Raw genomic sequence first — 16,478 nt, forward strand, 5'->3', positions numbered from 1 at the left:
CTTCATTTAGATACTTTTAGACCATAGATACCTCCTCAAGCAAGCAATATGCCTCCCCAGAACCTGTGAAGAAGTTCGAGGCCGATTATGTAATCTTCAAGAGCTCCGCTTGCCTCGCAAACAAGGCAGGAAATGTGGGTCTCAGCTGTCGTTGCCTCACAGACCAAGCACGGGCAGGATGCTCCAACAACACACTGGACCTCGCCGTTGGCCGACCCGAACATCAAGCTCCAGCAATTGCGCGTCCCAGGATCCAGCAACATTCGTCTTTGGCGCTGGCATTGCTCACCGAATATTACCGTCGATTCCTCGACGACCTTGTATACACCTCCATTTTCGCACCGGTAGCTCCAATCCCAGCCAGTTAACATGAAGCCTATCGTCGGCGCCGTGCAGGCATGGTCTTGGTAAGAACGACTCCATCAAACCTCGCCAGTCATGGAAGGCAATGCGCTAACAGCAACTCACCGCAGCGTTGTGATTTCTCTCTTCGCCCTCGTCGTCCTCGGTATTCTCGGCATTCTCTTCAACAAGAATCACCCAGAGCTCGTCGGCGGTGGTGAGGACCCCGAGAACGGACCAGAAGTTGCTTCTACCATCTTCACTGCTATTATCATCTACATCGTATGTTGCGCCCCTATACGTATCAAAGTCCAGGACAAGATTGCTAATAATGCTTGCCAAACAGGGGTTCATTGTCTTCTGCGGCTTCCAGGGTCTCCTGCACGTACGCCAAAGCCGACGGGGCTCGATTGCGCTATAAGTAACATATGGCGAGGACGGGAACGAGAACATTGAATCATTCACGGATTATGGCGTTTTTTTGGGTCGCGCTGGCGAAGCATTTGCTTTTTTTTTTTTTTGGCTGCCCTGGGGATGGGGAGGGTTGCTCTAACATAGCATAGTGAGTTGGGAACCAGGTTGCTTGGGGGGCTGGCTTGTGTTCATACCATGTGAGGAACTGTTGCTTCACCCATAGAGATGGAGAGCTAGAGGTTGGCCTTTTCTGTTAGTTTGACTGTTGACAGCAAGTACTATAATGATACTTTTTGACGTTAACTTGCAGAAGGCGGGGGTCTAGTTCGGCAGTGAACTTGTGTCGGTTGATGACAGGCGGTCTTGAAGAAGTCGACTGTTGAAGTCTCGTGTCTGCCACGTTTTGGGCTGGTTGGCGTGGATGATAGTGGGTGGGTGTAGCTTGGCGAGCTGAAAACACACATTTCCCAATTGGGAATGCAGGTTGCACCTTCAACTGTCGTGATTCCCATGTCGTCCCTGGTTGCTTTTAGGCATCACAGCCTCCAAAATAAAGTTCCCGCCGGCTCCTCCATCTATTCCGCAGCAGCTTTAGGCATCGCGGGCTATCACAGGATCTCGCGCCTTTCTCGTGTGGGGATCTCCTGCTGTGTCCAGGCAGCACACCCCCCTGTTACGTCCAAGAGGCGACGAACCTTCACCACACCTCCATCGAGAATCTCAAACGCGCGTATCATTCAACAAGGATTTCGAGGAGTCCTCAACAAAAACAACTTGATATTTAAGTACTTAACACCCCCTTCGTCTTCCAATTCACACACTTGGACCATCTCTCTTACTCGCTTCTCAGCACATCCCACATATCGCCATTCCAGAGGAGTCGGAGATTATTTTCATCCAGCTCATTTGACTTTGCATCTGGAGCTGTTCGTTCAGATACAAGTCACATATCTTTCAACATGGCCACCACCACTGTCCCGGCCCTGCCTGTTCCCCTTACGGACCTTCCCAAACACCTTGCTCAGCACCCACACACGCCTGTCACACAGCTCTTTGAGCCATACCGCAAGTATGAGGCTCACCTCCGTGAGTCTTTTGCCCAGGACCCTTCCAATGAGCTCTTGAAGGACCCTCACGTCAACGTCCTTCCTCTTTTCACCGAGGATACCTCCAGCCTCAACATCAGAGCCCGCAATCTGGCGGCCGAGTCCAAAGAGGAGCGTTCCAGATACATCATGCCCCTGCCCAAGGAGCTACGAAGGCCCAATGGCTCACCAGCGACTGTCAAGGACCTCAAAGAGTTCCGCCACAACTTCAATGTCTTTTCTGAGTCTTCGCTCGTTGAGCTTGACTGGAGCAACGTTGTTGCCGCCGGCTCATCAGTGGTGAACTGCTTGTTGCCAGTGCCTGCTGAATACAACCGCAACAAGAGAACGCTTCGCGAGTTCTACCACGAGAAGTTCTCACCTGCGTCAGATGTCGATCTTTTTCTTTACGGTCTCACCGAGGAGCAGGCCATTGAGAAGATCAAGGATATTGAGGCCCGAGTCCGCGATTCTCTTCTTACCGAGACTACCACGGTCAGGACCAAGAATGCCATTACTATTTGCAGCCAATACCCCACTCGCCATATTCAGATCGTTCTTCGAATTTACAACTCGGTTTCTGAGATTTTGACGGGATTCGACATTGATTGCTCGGGGGCTGCGTATGATGGCAACCAGGTCTACTGCACTCCACGTGCTCTTCAGTCTTACCTGACCCAGATCAACCACATTGATCTGACTCGGCGCAGCCCTTCCTATGAGAATCGCCTTTCCAAGTACTCCCACAGAGGTTTTGAGGTGTATTGGCCAGACCTCGACCGGTCCCGCATCGACCCAACCATCTTTGAGCGGAGCTTCCAGCGCACGCTTGGGTTGGCGAGGCTTCTTGTCTTGGAACGCCTCCCTACCCAAGGGGCGAGAGAGACGTACACTGATCAGCGTCGCAAGGAGCGAGGCCGGCCAGCGATTGATCGCTACAGCCGGAACCAGCACAAGCTCTGGGGCAACATCAAGGATGAGCATGAGGACGAGATTGCGGACTGGGCTCTTGAGGATGAGGTCTCCAACTATCACACCTTCACGATTCCTTACGGCACCAAGTACCACGCCAAGAAGATTGAGAAGCTGTGCTACACGAGGGATTTGTTGCTCAACGCCGAGTGGAACCAGAAGAAGGACAGGGAGGTGTATCTTCATCGCCACCCTGCCTTCTTTGGCCGGGTCGAGGACGTGGTAAACGACTGCTGCGGATTCTGCCCTGTCCCGACTACGGACCAGGAGAAGGAGATTGCTGCCGAAGAGGAGAAGTACTTTGTGTCGGGCAAGATCTCTTTCCTCAAAGATGATCCGGGCAGACAGGCTATCGGCTCGTTCAATCCTCTGACGGATGATGACTGGACTGAGATGGCGTATGTTGGTAACACGGCTCGGCTTTGCCAGGCTATCGTTGATGGTGATGCTGAGCATGTCAAGGACTGGCTTGCTCAGGAAGGAGTTGATCCCAATACTCGGGATTACACTGGTCGCACCCCTCTGCATCTTGCTGTCATGACGTCTACGCCGGAGATTGTTCGTCTTCTTGTCGATGCGGGTGCTAGGCTTGTCGCGCGTCTCGCCGATGGACGGACGGCTCTTCACCTTGCTTCGTCGCGTGGCAGTGTGGAGATTGTTCAGATTCTCATGAACAAGAGCGTTGCTAATGAGGCGGAGCATGAGGAGAAGGAGGAGAAGCGCAAGAAGGAGCTTGCTGCGAACAAGACTGAGGAGGATAAGATGGATGTCGATGAGAAGGAAGAGGACGGTAGCGAGAAGGAAGAAGACGAGGAGTCTGATGGTGAGATGATCGATGGCGAGGACTCTGACGATGAGGGCCGGACTACCACCAGTGGATTTGTCAAGGTGGGGAAGGACGCTGCCGCTGCGGATGAGCTGGCTTTGGAAGAGGCTGAAGAGGAGCCTGATTTCTACGATGTTAACGTCATCGCCTGGGACACTCCTTGCTCTGCCCTTCACTTTGCCATCATGGAGGGTCATTGTGAGGTTGTCAAGACTCTGTGCCAGGTATGTCATGCTGGGTCTTGAATGTTGGGAATAGTGCTAACTCTTTTACAGGAATATGGTGCCGATGTTCTGCTGCCCGTCAAGTTCTTGAATAGCAACAAGACCCCATACGGGGCGCTGCTCACTCTTGTCCTTGCGCTGGTTTTACCTGTTCCCAAGGCGAAGGAGATGGCCAAGATCCTCTTGAGTCTTGGGGCTACCTCAGCCCAGGCCGATTTGAACGGCGTTACTGCCTTCCACCGTTATGTCGAGGAGAATGCCGAGTCGTTGCTTGCCACTCTGTGGGAGCACGATGCGGTAGGGACCAAGACGGCCATCAACCACATCAGCATGCGTGACCAGTATTCGACCGCAGAGACGGCTCTCGGCGTTGCTATCAAGAAAGGAAATCTTTCTTTGATTCTTCAGTTGCTCGACCATGGCGCTGTGCCTCAGATTGACTTTGAGAGCTGGCTCAAGTCGGCGAGACAATCAGCCGCCATCGAGAGGAACCTGGGCACTTTGGAGGGCAACAAGAAGATGTGGAACGAGATGACGGAGCAGCCCTTGATTCTCGCCATCAACTCCACCGATCCCTCCTCGGCTCTCGAGCTCCTCAAGGCTGGCGCCGACCCCAACGTTGTTACGATGGAGTCTCACAAGCAGATGGACCGTTCGTGGGTCACGGTGGTTAACGGAGAATCTGCCCTCGATCTTGTGAATACCTACCTCATCCGTCTCAAGGAATTCCTTGACAAGAAGAAGGATGTGCCCAAGGCCCCAGAGCTTCGTGAGGATCTTGACAGCTGGCTCGATCAGTACGAGAAGTCATCGTACCAGTATGCGATTGCCTCTGCCGAGATTGCCAAACTGAAGGCTGTACACAAGGACCAGATGAGGCAGTATGAGAAAGAGCTTGCTTCGACTGAGGAACCTGAGGGTACGGCCGAGAAGAGGAAGGCAATCTTGCAAGCGTTTGTCACATTGGCAAAGGTGAAGGAGGCACTTGTTGAGAAGGGGGCGAAGACCTTCGGAGAGCTTTTCCCGGCCTACAAGGCCCCTGACCCGTTCCCTGACGTCAACACCCTGTACGCGCAAGCAGGCAAGGTTGTGCAGCCGATTGTCGACCCGACGAGGCACCTGTTCCATTTGCAGAATGTCTTTGATGTGACAGACAAGAGACTGCCTGCCTACATCTCTTTGTAAGTTGCTCATCCGTGGGTTTACCTGCTGAAATAGATGCTGACATTGATTTACACAGGTTCGAAGCCGCTTGGTCGGGCGATCTTGACAAGATCAAGAAGCTCTGCTTGACCTCGTGGGACGAAGAGCAAACCGAGGCTCCGCTCAAGATTGCCTTGTACGACAACAAGGGCAATTCTCCCTTCTCGCTGGCGTACTTCCGCGGCCATCATGATGTCGCCAAGGCGATCCTTGAGATTGCCCAGGCTCAGTACACGCCAAGGGAGAAGCCTGAGGCCGAGTACAAGATGCACGTCAATGACACTTATGAGGATGATTGCTCGATGGATGACTCGGACAACGAGTCGGTCTGCAGCGGCGGATCTGGGCCTGACATTTACAGGCACATTGTTGGCGGCGAGTTCACCATTGAAAACATAGGAGAGGTTTCGATGAAGGTGAAGAGCCATACCAAGCCTTCTGAGATTCTGCACAGGAACTATCCCAAGCCTGGGGAGAAGGGTCGGCAGTATGGCCTGCTGTCTCGTAAGTCTTTTGCCTCGTCTGGTATTGGGAGTGATGAAGCTGATTTCGGGTGACAGGTGCTGTCTTTAACAATGACATGCAAGCGCTGAAGTTTGTTCTCGGCCTCGCTGAGCGGTTTGCTGCTGATGGTGGAGCTGAGGACAAGCAGACCTTTTACCCGTTCCCTGACTCTGTTTTCAAGCTGGCTATCCAGAAGGGCCACACTGAGCTGCTGGCCGAGATCATCAAGCGCACTGGTGCTGGTTTGCCTCTCGAGAACTTGGTGAAGAACACGGGTGTTGAGATTGCGGAGAAGCCGACTTACTATCAGGGATTGACCGTGTACGGGAAGAAGAGAAAGGACTGGGCGACTCAGGGCCGCAACTCCGCTCCGGGAGCTCGTGGTCTTGAGAGCTCGCCTTTGTTGCTTGCTGCTCAGTCTGCTCAGATTGCGAGTGTTGAGTGGTTCCTCAGTGATGCTCCGCTGAGGCACTATCTTTCGTTCTGCAAGAGCAAGGCGGCTAGGGAGGATGTTCGGATCAAACACTTGGGACAGCAGAAGGGTGGGTTTGAGGGTGCCATTTCGAAGTGGCTGACTGACAACAGCGACTTGGCCATCCACGCTGCTGTGTACACCCATCCAACCCAGAAGTCGATCGACTTGGTGGAATACCTGCTCAAGGTTCGCCCAGAGTCCATCGATTCCAAGGACCGCAACGGCGCTACTCCCTTGATGGCAGCTTGCAGGCTTGGTCGTGTCGAAATCGCAAAGCTTCTGGTCGAGGCCGGCGCCGATCAAAAGACCAAGGACGCCAACTTTGACAACCTCTTGCACGCCGCGCTGCGCTGGAAGCCCACTCGCGAGCAGCTCAAGCCTCTCCTGGACCTTCTCGGCCGCGACCTCCTCGTCCGCATGCTCAAGGAGCGCAACAACCTCAAGACAGAAGGCCACACCCCCTTGCACACCTGGCTCCTCCATTTCACTCACTACACCAACCAATACGCCTACAAGAGCCTCGCCGACGCAGCTGCCGTCTTCAACCTCGTGGCCGACCTCTCCCCCGACGCGACCCGCCAAGCCCTCCGCATGCTCGACGGCGCGGGCAATACGCCCCTTCACTCCCTCCTGATGGGCGACACAGAGCACGGCCTGATCGGCTTCCTCCTCAAGTTTGAGCCCTCCCTTCTCCTCATCGAAAACGCGGTAGGCCGGACCCCAGCGGAGCTCATCCACGAGAAATTTGTGTCGAGCAAAGTCAAGGTTGAGAACCAGCCACAACAAAACTACTACTGGTACAACCGCCACGCCAACACAGCCGACGCACTTGCCGTACGAAACATTCACACTGCCGACCCGAGAATATTTGTCAACCAGGGCGTCTGCGCCCAGTCGGCGGCTAAACACGCCGAGATCAACCTTGCAAAGACTTTCTTCCTCTGCAAGGATTATCTTGCTAGAATGGAGAACCCCAAGCGCAGTCTGGTAAGCTTGCACGCGGCGAATATGGTTTCGCAGAGGTTGGGCAAGGAGTACGAGAAGGGGAGGTACAAGTATGATCTTGGGGAGGTTGTCAAGGGGGTGGAAGATGTTGCTCTTGTTGCGGGAAGTGATGATGAGCAGGAGGAGCAGCAGAAGAAGCAGGAGAGGACGCAGTGGTTATGGGAGCATGTTATTTCGCAGGGGTACGAGGACAGCAGCAAGGGGTGGCTGGAGACGGATGGGAAGGAGGGGGCGGGGAGGGAGTGGGTGGCACCAAGGTGTGTGAGTTGTCAGAGGTTTCATGGGTGGGGGGAGGCGCTGCAGAGGAGGGAGTCGGTGGTGCCGGTCATGAACTGATTGCGGGGGGTGATGTGAGCGGTGACTTGAGGAGGGATACATGGTGTAATTCACGGTGATTTTTCTTGAGAAATGACAATTCTTATTCATGTGTGTTGGGTATTGTTTACTTTCCCTTTTTTACCCCTGAATTTTGAGATACGCCAGCTCTGATTTTTTTCTCTAAGACTACACATATTTCACATTGTTGATCTCACAAACCACAAAACATTATCTGACTTTTTGAACCGCTTCTCAATTTTCACCATCTTCATCCATCCTCTCAGCTCAAATCCTAATTAATCATATCATACAAAAACAAAAAAAAGCCAACAACAGCAGAAAAAGATATGAGTGAGAAGATGATGATATTTGGCTCATCATGATAAAACCATTCCAAAAGAAAAAAAAAATAAAAAAAAAACTACAACTCCTAAAAAAAAGAACACTGGGTATGATAATCCTACGGGGTATAACAAGGAAGTAGAGAGAGAGAAAAAGAGAGAATTCTTGCCTTTGTCCCCTCCAACAAAAAGCAGGCAAAAAACCCATAACCGGGGGCCAAAAAAAGAAAAAAAGAGAGAAACCGAATTAACCACAATCATAATCCCTTCTCGCTGTTCTCCTCCCCCCCTACCCTTCTGACTCAACCTTAACAAAACACCCCCCCTCCCCTCTAGTGCTCTCATAACATTGCATCAACAAGATACACAGCCAAAGATAAACTCCATGCTCCCAAAAAGACAAAAAAAGTAATACACGCTTGTCCTCATAACCCACCAACCAACACCCCTTACCCCTCCTCAAACCCCCCTCCCTCGACCTCGACATCCCAGGCTAGAAGAAGAACGTCTCTACCCTCTCCACCTAGGCCTCGTATCCTTCCTCTCCTGTGAATCCCCGGTCCTATTCCCCATAGCACTCTTGTTCCTACTCCCCAACCCCATCGCAACCCTAGCCCCCTCCACCGCCTGCGGAGACGCCCTCCCAGTCACCAACCCACTCGTCGACCTCCTAAAGTCACCACCACTCTCCCTCGGCAGTGGCAACAAACTCGACCTCCTCCCATTACTACCCCCCATCATCCCAGCCATCGAACTCGCCGGCCTCGCGGCCGCGTCAGGACTCTGCTCCAGCGGCCTCGAAGAAGGCATCATGCTCGCCCTCCGATCCCTATTCAACCCAGCCATGGTCGCCGAGCTCGCCAGCCTCGGCCTCTGCGCATACGGCCCCGGGGTAGAAGCCAACCGCTCCCGAAACGAGAGCCCAGAGTGCGATTTGGGAGTAGTCATCAAATCATCCTCCGGCAGAGGTGACGCACTCGAGGCTCTCCCAAGCGGGCTTCGCAACGTGGGTAGCTTCGAGCTGGACGAAGAAGGGGTGAGGGCAGAGGTTGACCGGACCGGAGTCGGAGTTTTCTTAGCGTACGGACTTGGGGTTGTCAACGTCAAGGGTTTGAAGTTGTGGCCCGTGTCGACATCCGACGTGTTGGTTGATGCGTTCCATTTCGGACGGTTGGACAGCGAAGAAGGCGGTCGGGAGGTGCGGTTTCCTGTCGGGGTGGCCGACCCTTCCCTAGAGGGGACCGACAGAGTCGACATCCGTGCCGCGACTGGCTTTCGGGTGATAGAGGAGTGGGAGGGCGTGGGGAGGGAGGACATCCTCCTGCTGCTTGGTTGCGGCAGTGAGCTCCCCCCGCTGGTGGAGCGGGATTTGGAGATCCGGATGTTGGTCTGGGAGCTGGCCGGCTGGCTGGACATTATCACTGACGACGGGGGCGAGCTCTCGGGTGTTTCGTGGGCGCTTTGAATCGTAGACCGGCCGTTCGACAGGATACTCGAGACCGAGTCCCGTAGTTGTTGACTCTTCCTCTCCTGCTGGATCTCCTCCAGCACAAGATCAAGCTCGGCAATCTGCCTCTTCAACCCCTCCCACTTCGCCCTCATCTCGGTATGCAACCGTGAAATCTCCCCATTAATAGTAAACCTATCCTTGACCCCCTTATCGATAATCGTCAAAAGCCTCTCGATCGCCTCCCCGTAATGTGTCTTCCTGGCCTCGTAGTTCTCAATCTTCTTGCTCATCGCCGGCGGGCTCGTCAAATGCAACCCAGACTCAATCGCCTCCCGTAGCCAGGTCGTACTTCTCTCAACAGACTCGTACATCTTTTGCGCCTGCCGACCAGCATTGCGAAACACCAAAACCCACCTGTCCTCGCCCAGCTCTTTACGGAGCGACTCGGCATCTTTCTCCAGCTTCTTATAGCTGGCATCCAAATCCGCCCTCCTCATCTCCAACTCCTCGCAAGCAGTAGGAAACGTATCCTCGGCCCTCGCCTCAAAAACCGAAAGCCTCATGGGCAAGAAGTCAAGCGAAGCCCTAAGCGGCTGCATCCTCGCAAAAAGCGCCAACAAGCTCGAATCGTCCTGCGAAATCCCCATCGCCCCAGGACTCGGCGACCCAGGACTCAGAGGGAACGGAGGCAGACTAAACCGATTGCTCTGCTGCTGCTGCTGTCCCACCGGCAGCCTCAACCCCCCCGGCGTCGTATCCTCAGCAATAGTATCCAGCTCCCCTCCCTCCTCTGCCCCAAACACGCTCTTGTGCCTCCTCTCCTCCATCTCAAAAACCAACCTGCTCAACTCGTTCAGCTCATTCTCGATATCCCCCAACACCATGTTCCACAGCTCCTCCCACTCCATCGCAATCTCCACCTGCGCCTTGACATTGTGCAGCGTCTTGCGCATCAGCCCCCACTCCTCCAGGATAGCCTCCATCTGCGCCACCGCCCTCCTGAGATCATCCGCCGACACGGCCGTAATGTCCTCCCTAGCCTGCAGTTCTTCAATCGCGCCGACATAGACCTTAATCAACTCCTCGAACCGAATGATGGCGTTTTCCACCTCTTCCACCCCCTCGCGACCCCCGGCGGCGGCCCACTCGACGTCATCTTCGCTTTCCAGACCGCCAATTACCTCGGACGCTTTGGAGATCCACCCTCGGATTTGTTCCGCCGCGCCGATGAGTGCCCTGGTGGCTACTTGGGCTGTTGGAATGGCCGAGACTTTGCTAGACAGAGATTCGGCATCTGGGAGTTGCAACGACGTTAGTTGCGCCAACTGGTTGGCAAACGAGGCTCGAGATAACGTGTAAATCGACCCGGGCCGTTGCAGACCCAGCGGGTTCAATGCAATCGAATCCGGGTTGAAAACGTCTCCAGAAGGCGGGGTGGCTGGACTAAACGTGCGCGACGTTGTTGTCGTTGGAGGCGTATCCTTTGCCGGCGGCGGAGGTGGAATTTCTGGCGTCTGCGGTGGTGGCGGCGGTCGGGTATCTCTCGCGATATGCTCCTCCCTTGTGTCCAACTGCGCCTTCACCCCATTGCCATTGGTGTGGTCGGGCAGACGATATTTATTCGTGTCCATTTCCAGCGGTTCTGTCGTAGTAATTTCTGGGAGCAGCTCTGGTTCTGGGTATGATGAGAATTCTTGTTCGATACTCGGGGACGGAAAAGCGGGCCACTCGAGGGCCGGTTTGTTGTTGTTGTCGTTCTTGTTGTTGTTGTCGTTCTTGTTGTTGTTGTCGTTCTTGTTGTTGTTGCTGTGCGACGACTTGTCCGACTTGAGGCTCGATCTCGAGGGAATTCGGATGATGTGACCCTTCCAGGGTCTACCCCTCCGTTCAATGACGGCAGCTGCAGAGTTGACCTGGTGTCCCTGGTCTAGTTTCCTAAGTTGCTCCTCTGGAAGACGGCCGATATCTTGCTGGATGGGAGGAGGGAGCGAGGCGGTTTTGCGGGAGGAGCCAAAGCCGAGGGCTTTTAATCGCGCTGCTAGGCCTGGAGACGGCTTTCTTGCGCGATGGACTGATGCTGAAGGGCCGGGAGTGGTAGCCCGGGAAGAGGTTGCAGGGTCGTCTGCCGATAGCTGTTGCTGAGATTGGGCTTGTTTTTGTTGTTGTTGCGGGTTAGTGTTGTTAGTGTTAGTGGTAGTGTTTGGCGGGTCGCCGTTGTGGCGATCGCTGGTGGTGGTGCTGGTACCGTTACCGACGTGGTGTTGATCCGTCGTCTCGTACGCGCGAAGGGGCAAAAGATCGGGTGACTCGGACACGTCCGTCGCCGTGATAATCGGAGCGGTGAGTTCGTGATGGCTACTGCCTGGGGCAGCAGTAGTAGCAAGAGCCGTCATTCGGAACACTGGCTCGACTGAGCTCCCTCTCTTTTTTTTTTGCGGGCACTTGGACGGCAGCCGACAGCGACAGAGCGTTCTAGCTTGGCGGCGTCAGAGGGTGCGTATGCGAGCTGCCTTCTGCGTCTTTTCCCCATAAAACCCCCAGGGTCGGCTGTGGTCTGAATTCGCGATGGAACGCAGTTTGCCTTGCGTTAGTGGTTGGATGACACGCCGCAGAGGGGAATTCTGCCGGGTTTCAATCGTGGTGTGTGGCAGCAAATGGCAGTGGGCCGATGCAAATGAAGAGACAAGTGACTGGTCGACAGCATCCCGTTTTGATCAGCAAGGTAGGTGTGATGTTATGAAGGCTGCTTCCAAAGAGAAATGGTTGGAAAGGGCAGAGCAGAGCAAATAGAGCAGAACAGAGCAGGCCCAAAAGGCCGACAGAAGTGCCAGAGGGGGCCAAGTTATTATTATTAGAAAAGAACAATTCCCAGAGGCCTGTCTCGCCTCCTCTAGCTTGGGGGTTGTTAATCTTGTGTTGGGTGCCCTTCGGGAACCCGCAGTCGCGTTCGATGGGATCGTCCAATGAGCACGGCGCCTTCCATGAGTGTTACCTTGCTCTCCAGATATTTACTGTGTAGTCCCCCAGAGCGCTCTTGACGATATCACAAAAGCGAAGTTACAAGGTCGCAATATTCAGTGTCTTCCAGAGCACAAGCACTACCCGATGACGGCAGTTCGCCAGCCCGGACGGGAAACGGGTGCTGAAACGCTTGATGGGGGTACAGGGATTCTAGAAGATTAAACCTATTTCCGGTATGGTCGGCAAGCCAGGGGCCCCTTTCTAGCGTTGCGGGAACCACATGCTCGGGCCAAGGTTGGGCCTCTCTTCTTCTGTCGACTGACGAGACAGAAGGAATATATATCATGAAGAGATGACGATCGGCTTCACTTCTGCGGCCTGTCACTGAAGACACAGCAGCTAGGTCAAGCTCATGCAGCTGTCTTTTGTTTGCAAAGATCAGACGCTTCTGCTAATAATTACCTCACATAAGGTAACCATCAAGACGGGCCGCTGATGGCCGCTGCGGAGAGCAAAGAGAAATGCTGCAATGCAACCTGGATGGATGCTCCCGAGTCTGCATTGGAGCCAAACAGAACACCAATCATTGGCTTCAGCCGAGGTCAAGTCGTGAAGAGATATTGAGAAATTCAAAAGAGAGAGATGCTCACCAGAGATCCAGACGTCCAGACCACAGCTCAACATCAGATGAAACGGAGACAGACGCCCAGATGTCGTAATGAAAAGAAGCAAGCCAGGCATGCACGTGACCCTCTCAACATCTCCTCGCGTTGCCGGGGCGTTGCTCCGTGGCGAGAATGACAGAAAAGCATTACGAGATATTCCGCGGCTTCCGCTGTCAAGATCAAAGGGGTTCGTCAGTGATCGCAGGCTTCTCGCCGGTTGCTCTTGTGTCAGGAAACAAAAAATAAAAAAGCTTCGGCGGGGTTCGAGCTGTGTGGACCGACGCGTTGCAGTGGACCGTGTCCTCCTCATCTCCCCACCTTCCGTGTCGCAGACCAGGGGGTGGGCCATCGGTCCCCAATCCCCACCGGCGCTGCATCAAGCCATCGGGCCCCCTGGGCGAGAGCAGGCGAGACAGTCACAGGCAATTCTACCGCATGAAGTTATCTCATTTCTTCTGCCTGCCCACCCTCGCCCAACCTGCCTGCCCACAGAAATACCACACACAGCGGAATCGCCTGGACCTCGCTTTTTTCCCTTTTGCCTATCCATCCCCCCTCACCGGAAAACCGTCCCGAAAAACCCAGACGTTCAGTGTCTGAGACTTGCCTCCCGTTGTGCGTTGAGCCGTCTCTTGTTTACTTTCTGCCTCAATCAACCACCAACGACAGCCACTCGCCCACTGGGCTCCCTGCCGTGGAACAACACACTTTGCTCTGTTCAAGACGCTTCAGCAACCTTCGTACCAGACAGAAAGAAACGACGTCATCGCCGACGATCGCTCTTGGTATACCGAAATAGGCACACTCCGGCCTATGGCCTTTTGCCTCTCGTCCTCACTCGATATCAAGATGGCAGCTGCTTCTGGTGAGCCCGCCAGCGGACGCTGTGCCTCACCTCCGCTCGACAAAGCTCCCGGCCCGGCCCTCGGCCCTCGTTCTGACCCGACACGCTGCCTTTCGGTGGGCTCGACCGTCTCTCATGGCTCCGCAACTACAGAAGCCTCGAATGTGCGCGAGTCTCTTGGGAGCGACAGCTCGGCCTTCTCACGCCAGTCCTCAGAGAGCTACCGTCCCTCTCGTGTCTCTGATATCTACACGGGCAATCTTCCACTCAATAATCGGGACTCGATGAACGGCATGGATATGCCCTACACGCCAGTGACACCGTCGGGGTCCAGGAGCTCGAGCAGGCGCCGGGGTTACATGCGTCCCCAGGGAACTGACTTCGCTGCCAGCGCCCGCGCTCGGGAGAGCGTCCTGAGCCTCGGGAGCATCGCACATCTTCAGTACTACTTTGCACGGACCGGTTTGCTGGACGGGAAGGGTGGTCGGCTGGCACGCAAAAGAGACAGCAAGGCACAAACACTGGATCTTTCTTCGCTCGATTCCGTGTCGTTTTCTAGTCTCAAGGCCCCGGTCAGTGACCATGACTCGAGCTACGCATCCATGGGAAGCAGCCCGGATCTGGGTGCGCACAGTAGCTTTGTCAGTTTGGCCGGCGGTTCCCTCGTCGAATCGCCCACCGATGAGCAACACCCGGAGGAATTCTATTCCGAGGACGAGTACGACGAGGAGGATCTCAACATGCCCCCCCCGACGACCAGCACATACATTCACCGAGAAAAGGCAGTCCCAAAGCCGCCGACGGTTGCTGAATTAAGAACCGAGCTCACAAACGCCCTCGATACTGCCAAAAGATCACTGAAGGAGGCAAAAGACGCCAAGGCCCCACCAGACGATTCGCCCAAAATTTCCATTCATTTGACTGATGACCAGGGAGCCGACTCACGCGCACGTTCGGGGTCTACCAGAAGCACCCGGAGCAATAGGAGCAATATTGGGTGGTTTGAGATTCAGGGCATGCACATCCTTGATGTCATGACGCTGGCTATCCGGGCGGCCAAGATTTATTACACATCCCACGACCGACCTGACCGCCTGGATGCCATCAAATCGGAAAAGGAGATTCGCAGTGCCTTGCTCTCTGTGATGGAGGTGCTCAAGCGCATGGCAACTCGGGGGTTCTCTGGCGGCATGCGTGAGGATGAGTTCCACACTATGAATGAATGGATCTCCGGGCTCCACAGCATGCTGGCTGCTGAGGCTGAGATAGAGGCTGCCGAGGCTGCTGAGCGGGAGGGGTGGACTTGGTTGCGCGATGAAGGGTGGGAGGGCCGCGAAATTCAGCGCGAGGAAGCCTTCATACAGTCGATGCTGCACGGCATCAAGGACCCCATCGAGAACATGCCAACCATTCCCACATGGGTCCCCATTGACCGGACGAAGCCTTTGGGTGAGCAAACGCTCCCCACACCGTTTCTTGCGTCCCTGTCCAACGGCCAGCGTCTGGTTCACTTGCACAACTGTGCGGTTCGCAAGTCTCGCCGGAGGTTTGGTGCCATCGCCTCGTTCCATGGCGACACCCAGAAGCCATATCGCGCCGCTGACAACTTGCGCTACTGGCTCAAGGCGGCCGAGCTACGATGGGAGGTGCTGCTCAAGACCGATGCTCTTGGCCTCCAGTACAACACAAGCCCGCAACTCTGGCTTGACTTTGAGGATGCCATTCTCCAATGGTGCCGAACAGTACGCGGCGAGATTACCGCCGAGCTGGAGGGCTAGGTGCCACCAAAAAAAAAACAAGCATCGGCAAGCGTTATTACCTGCCCAGCGGGAGACGTGGTCAGCAATCAAAGCCAGGTGGGTTCGGCACTGCAGATGCCTCTGGAGGACATACATACCAGCTTATCACAAAATCTTCCTGGGGAGAGGGGGAAAAAATTGGGACGGATAGGGGGGGGACAGGCTGGCAGGATATGACGACTGAAAGATGTTACGACCTGATAGACGGCTTGGCCCCTCGTCCGCCTTTTTTTTTTATATATATATAATCTTCTTTTCTTTTTTTTTCTTTTTCGACTCACAAACACTTTTGTCTATTCTTCATACCTTTTTTCTTTTACTGCTGGGGTTGGGCCTCCACACCTGCCCCTTTTTGGTTTCAATAACCACATAATCCTGGATTATACCTGGCTTCTTGAGAGCTTTTACGATGGACTATTCCTTGACCTTTTGTCCAACTTTTGTCAACACAGGCAGATATAGGGGGTTTTGTTCATGTTGGACTTTTTCGTTATATTCTGCCTGTATATACTTTCAAAATGTTTGTTTGGGAAAGGAGAGACATGACGAGTTTGGGGGGGGTTTCACACTTTTACGCATACAAAACATTACCTCCTTTTTTTTTTATTTTACTTCGTTCGGGCTTGTTGTGGTCCTCCTTGTTACCTTTTTTTTTTTACTTGGGTTTCTTATCACTACTTCTTCATTTATATACCCCCGTTTATCAGCATCATCATCATTATCAGCATTAAAAGAAACATTGAAATACCAACACAAAGCTCACACACACATTGGGATTTGGGGCGTTTGTAATGGGTTTTGTTTGGGGAGAAAGGTTGGAAAGAGAGGGGGACTGGGCGGAGGAAGAGGTTGGAGAGGAAAAGGGGTGTTAATTAAGATGAGGGGAACAGAGAGTATATATATATATATATATATATATATGTAGATGTGTCAATCAAAGGCTGAGGTTTTTCAACCCTTGGTATCTTGATATATATTTGTGGGCTTGTTTTTGACTATGTATGTTAAGTTTCTAGATTAAAATTGAGGACAGACTGTAGTACTATTGTT

General features: G+C 53.8%; 4 protein-coding genes across 4 annotated transcripts; 3 read left to right on the forward strand and 1 right to left on the reverse strand.

Moving 5' to 3' along the window:
* Positions 1-369: 369 nt before the first annotated feature.
* QC761_110710 (uncharacterized protein) lies at positions 370-763 on the forward strand (the record flags this gene model as incomplete). Its single annotated transcript, XM_062874362.1, has 3 exons — positions 370-407; positions 474-624; positions 689-763. The coding sequence occupies 3 exons, from the start codon at positions 370-372 to the stop codon at positions 761-763; spliced, it is 264 nt and encodes an 87-aa protein (XP_062737480.1).
* Positions 764-1,715: 952 nt separating this feature from the next.
* On the forward strand, positions 1,716-7,443 carry QC761_110720 (uncharacterized protein; the record flags this gene model as incomplete). The annotated part of the gene is made up of 4 exons (XM_062874363.1): positions 1,716-3,863; positions 3,915-5,044; positions 5,104-5,570; positions 5,627-7,443. The coding sequence occupies 4 exons, from the start codon at positions 1,716-1,718 to the stop codon at positions 7,384-7,386; spliced, it is 5,505 nt and encodes a 1,834-aa protein (XP_062737481.1). The 3' UTR covers positions 7,387-7,443.
* Positions 7,444-8,219: 776 nt separating this feature from the next.
* QC761_110730 (uncharacterized protein) lies at positions 8,220-11,552 on the reverse strand (the record flags this gene model as incomplete). Its single annotated transcript, XM_062874364.1, has 2 exons — positions 8,220-10,908; positions 10,954-11,552. The coding sequence occupies 2 exons, from the start codon at positions 11,550-11,552 to the stop codon at positions 8,220-8,222; spliced, it is 3,288 nt and encodes a 1,095-aa protein (XP_062737482.1).
* Positions 11,553-13,338: 1,786 nt separating this feature from the next.
* Positions 13,339-16,240, forward strand: QC761_110740 (uncharacterized protein). Its single transcript, XM_062874365.1, has 2 exons — positions 13,339-15,175; positions 15,255-16,240. The coding sequence occupies exons 1-2, from the start codon at positions 13,599-13,601 to the stop codon at positions 15,577-15,579; spliced, it is 1,902 nt and encodes a 633-aa protein (XP_062737483.1). The 5' UTR covers positions 13,339-13,598; the 3' UTR covers positions 15,580-16,240.
* Positions 16,241-16,478: the final 238 nt, after the last annotated feature.

Source organism: Podospora bellae-mahoneyi, assembly GCF_035222275.1.
Source record: "Podospora bellae-mahoneyi strain CBS 112042 chromosome 1 map unlocalized CBS112042p_1, whole genome shotgun sequence".
Lineage (NCBI taxonomy): Eukaryota > Fungi > Ascomycota > Sordariomycetes > Sordariales > Podosporaceae > Podospora > Podospora bellae-mahoneyi.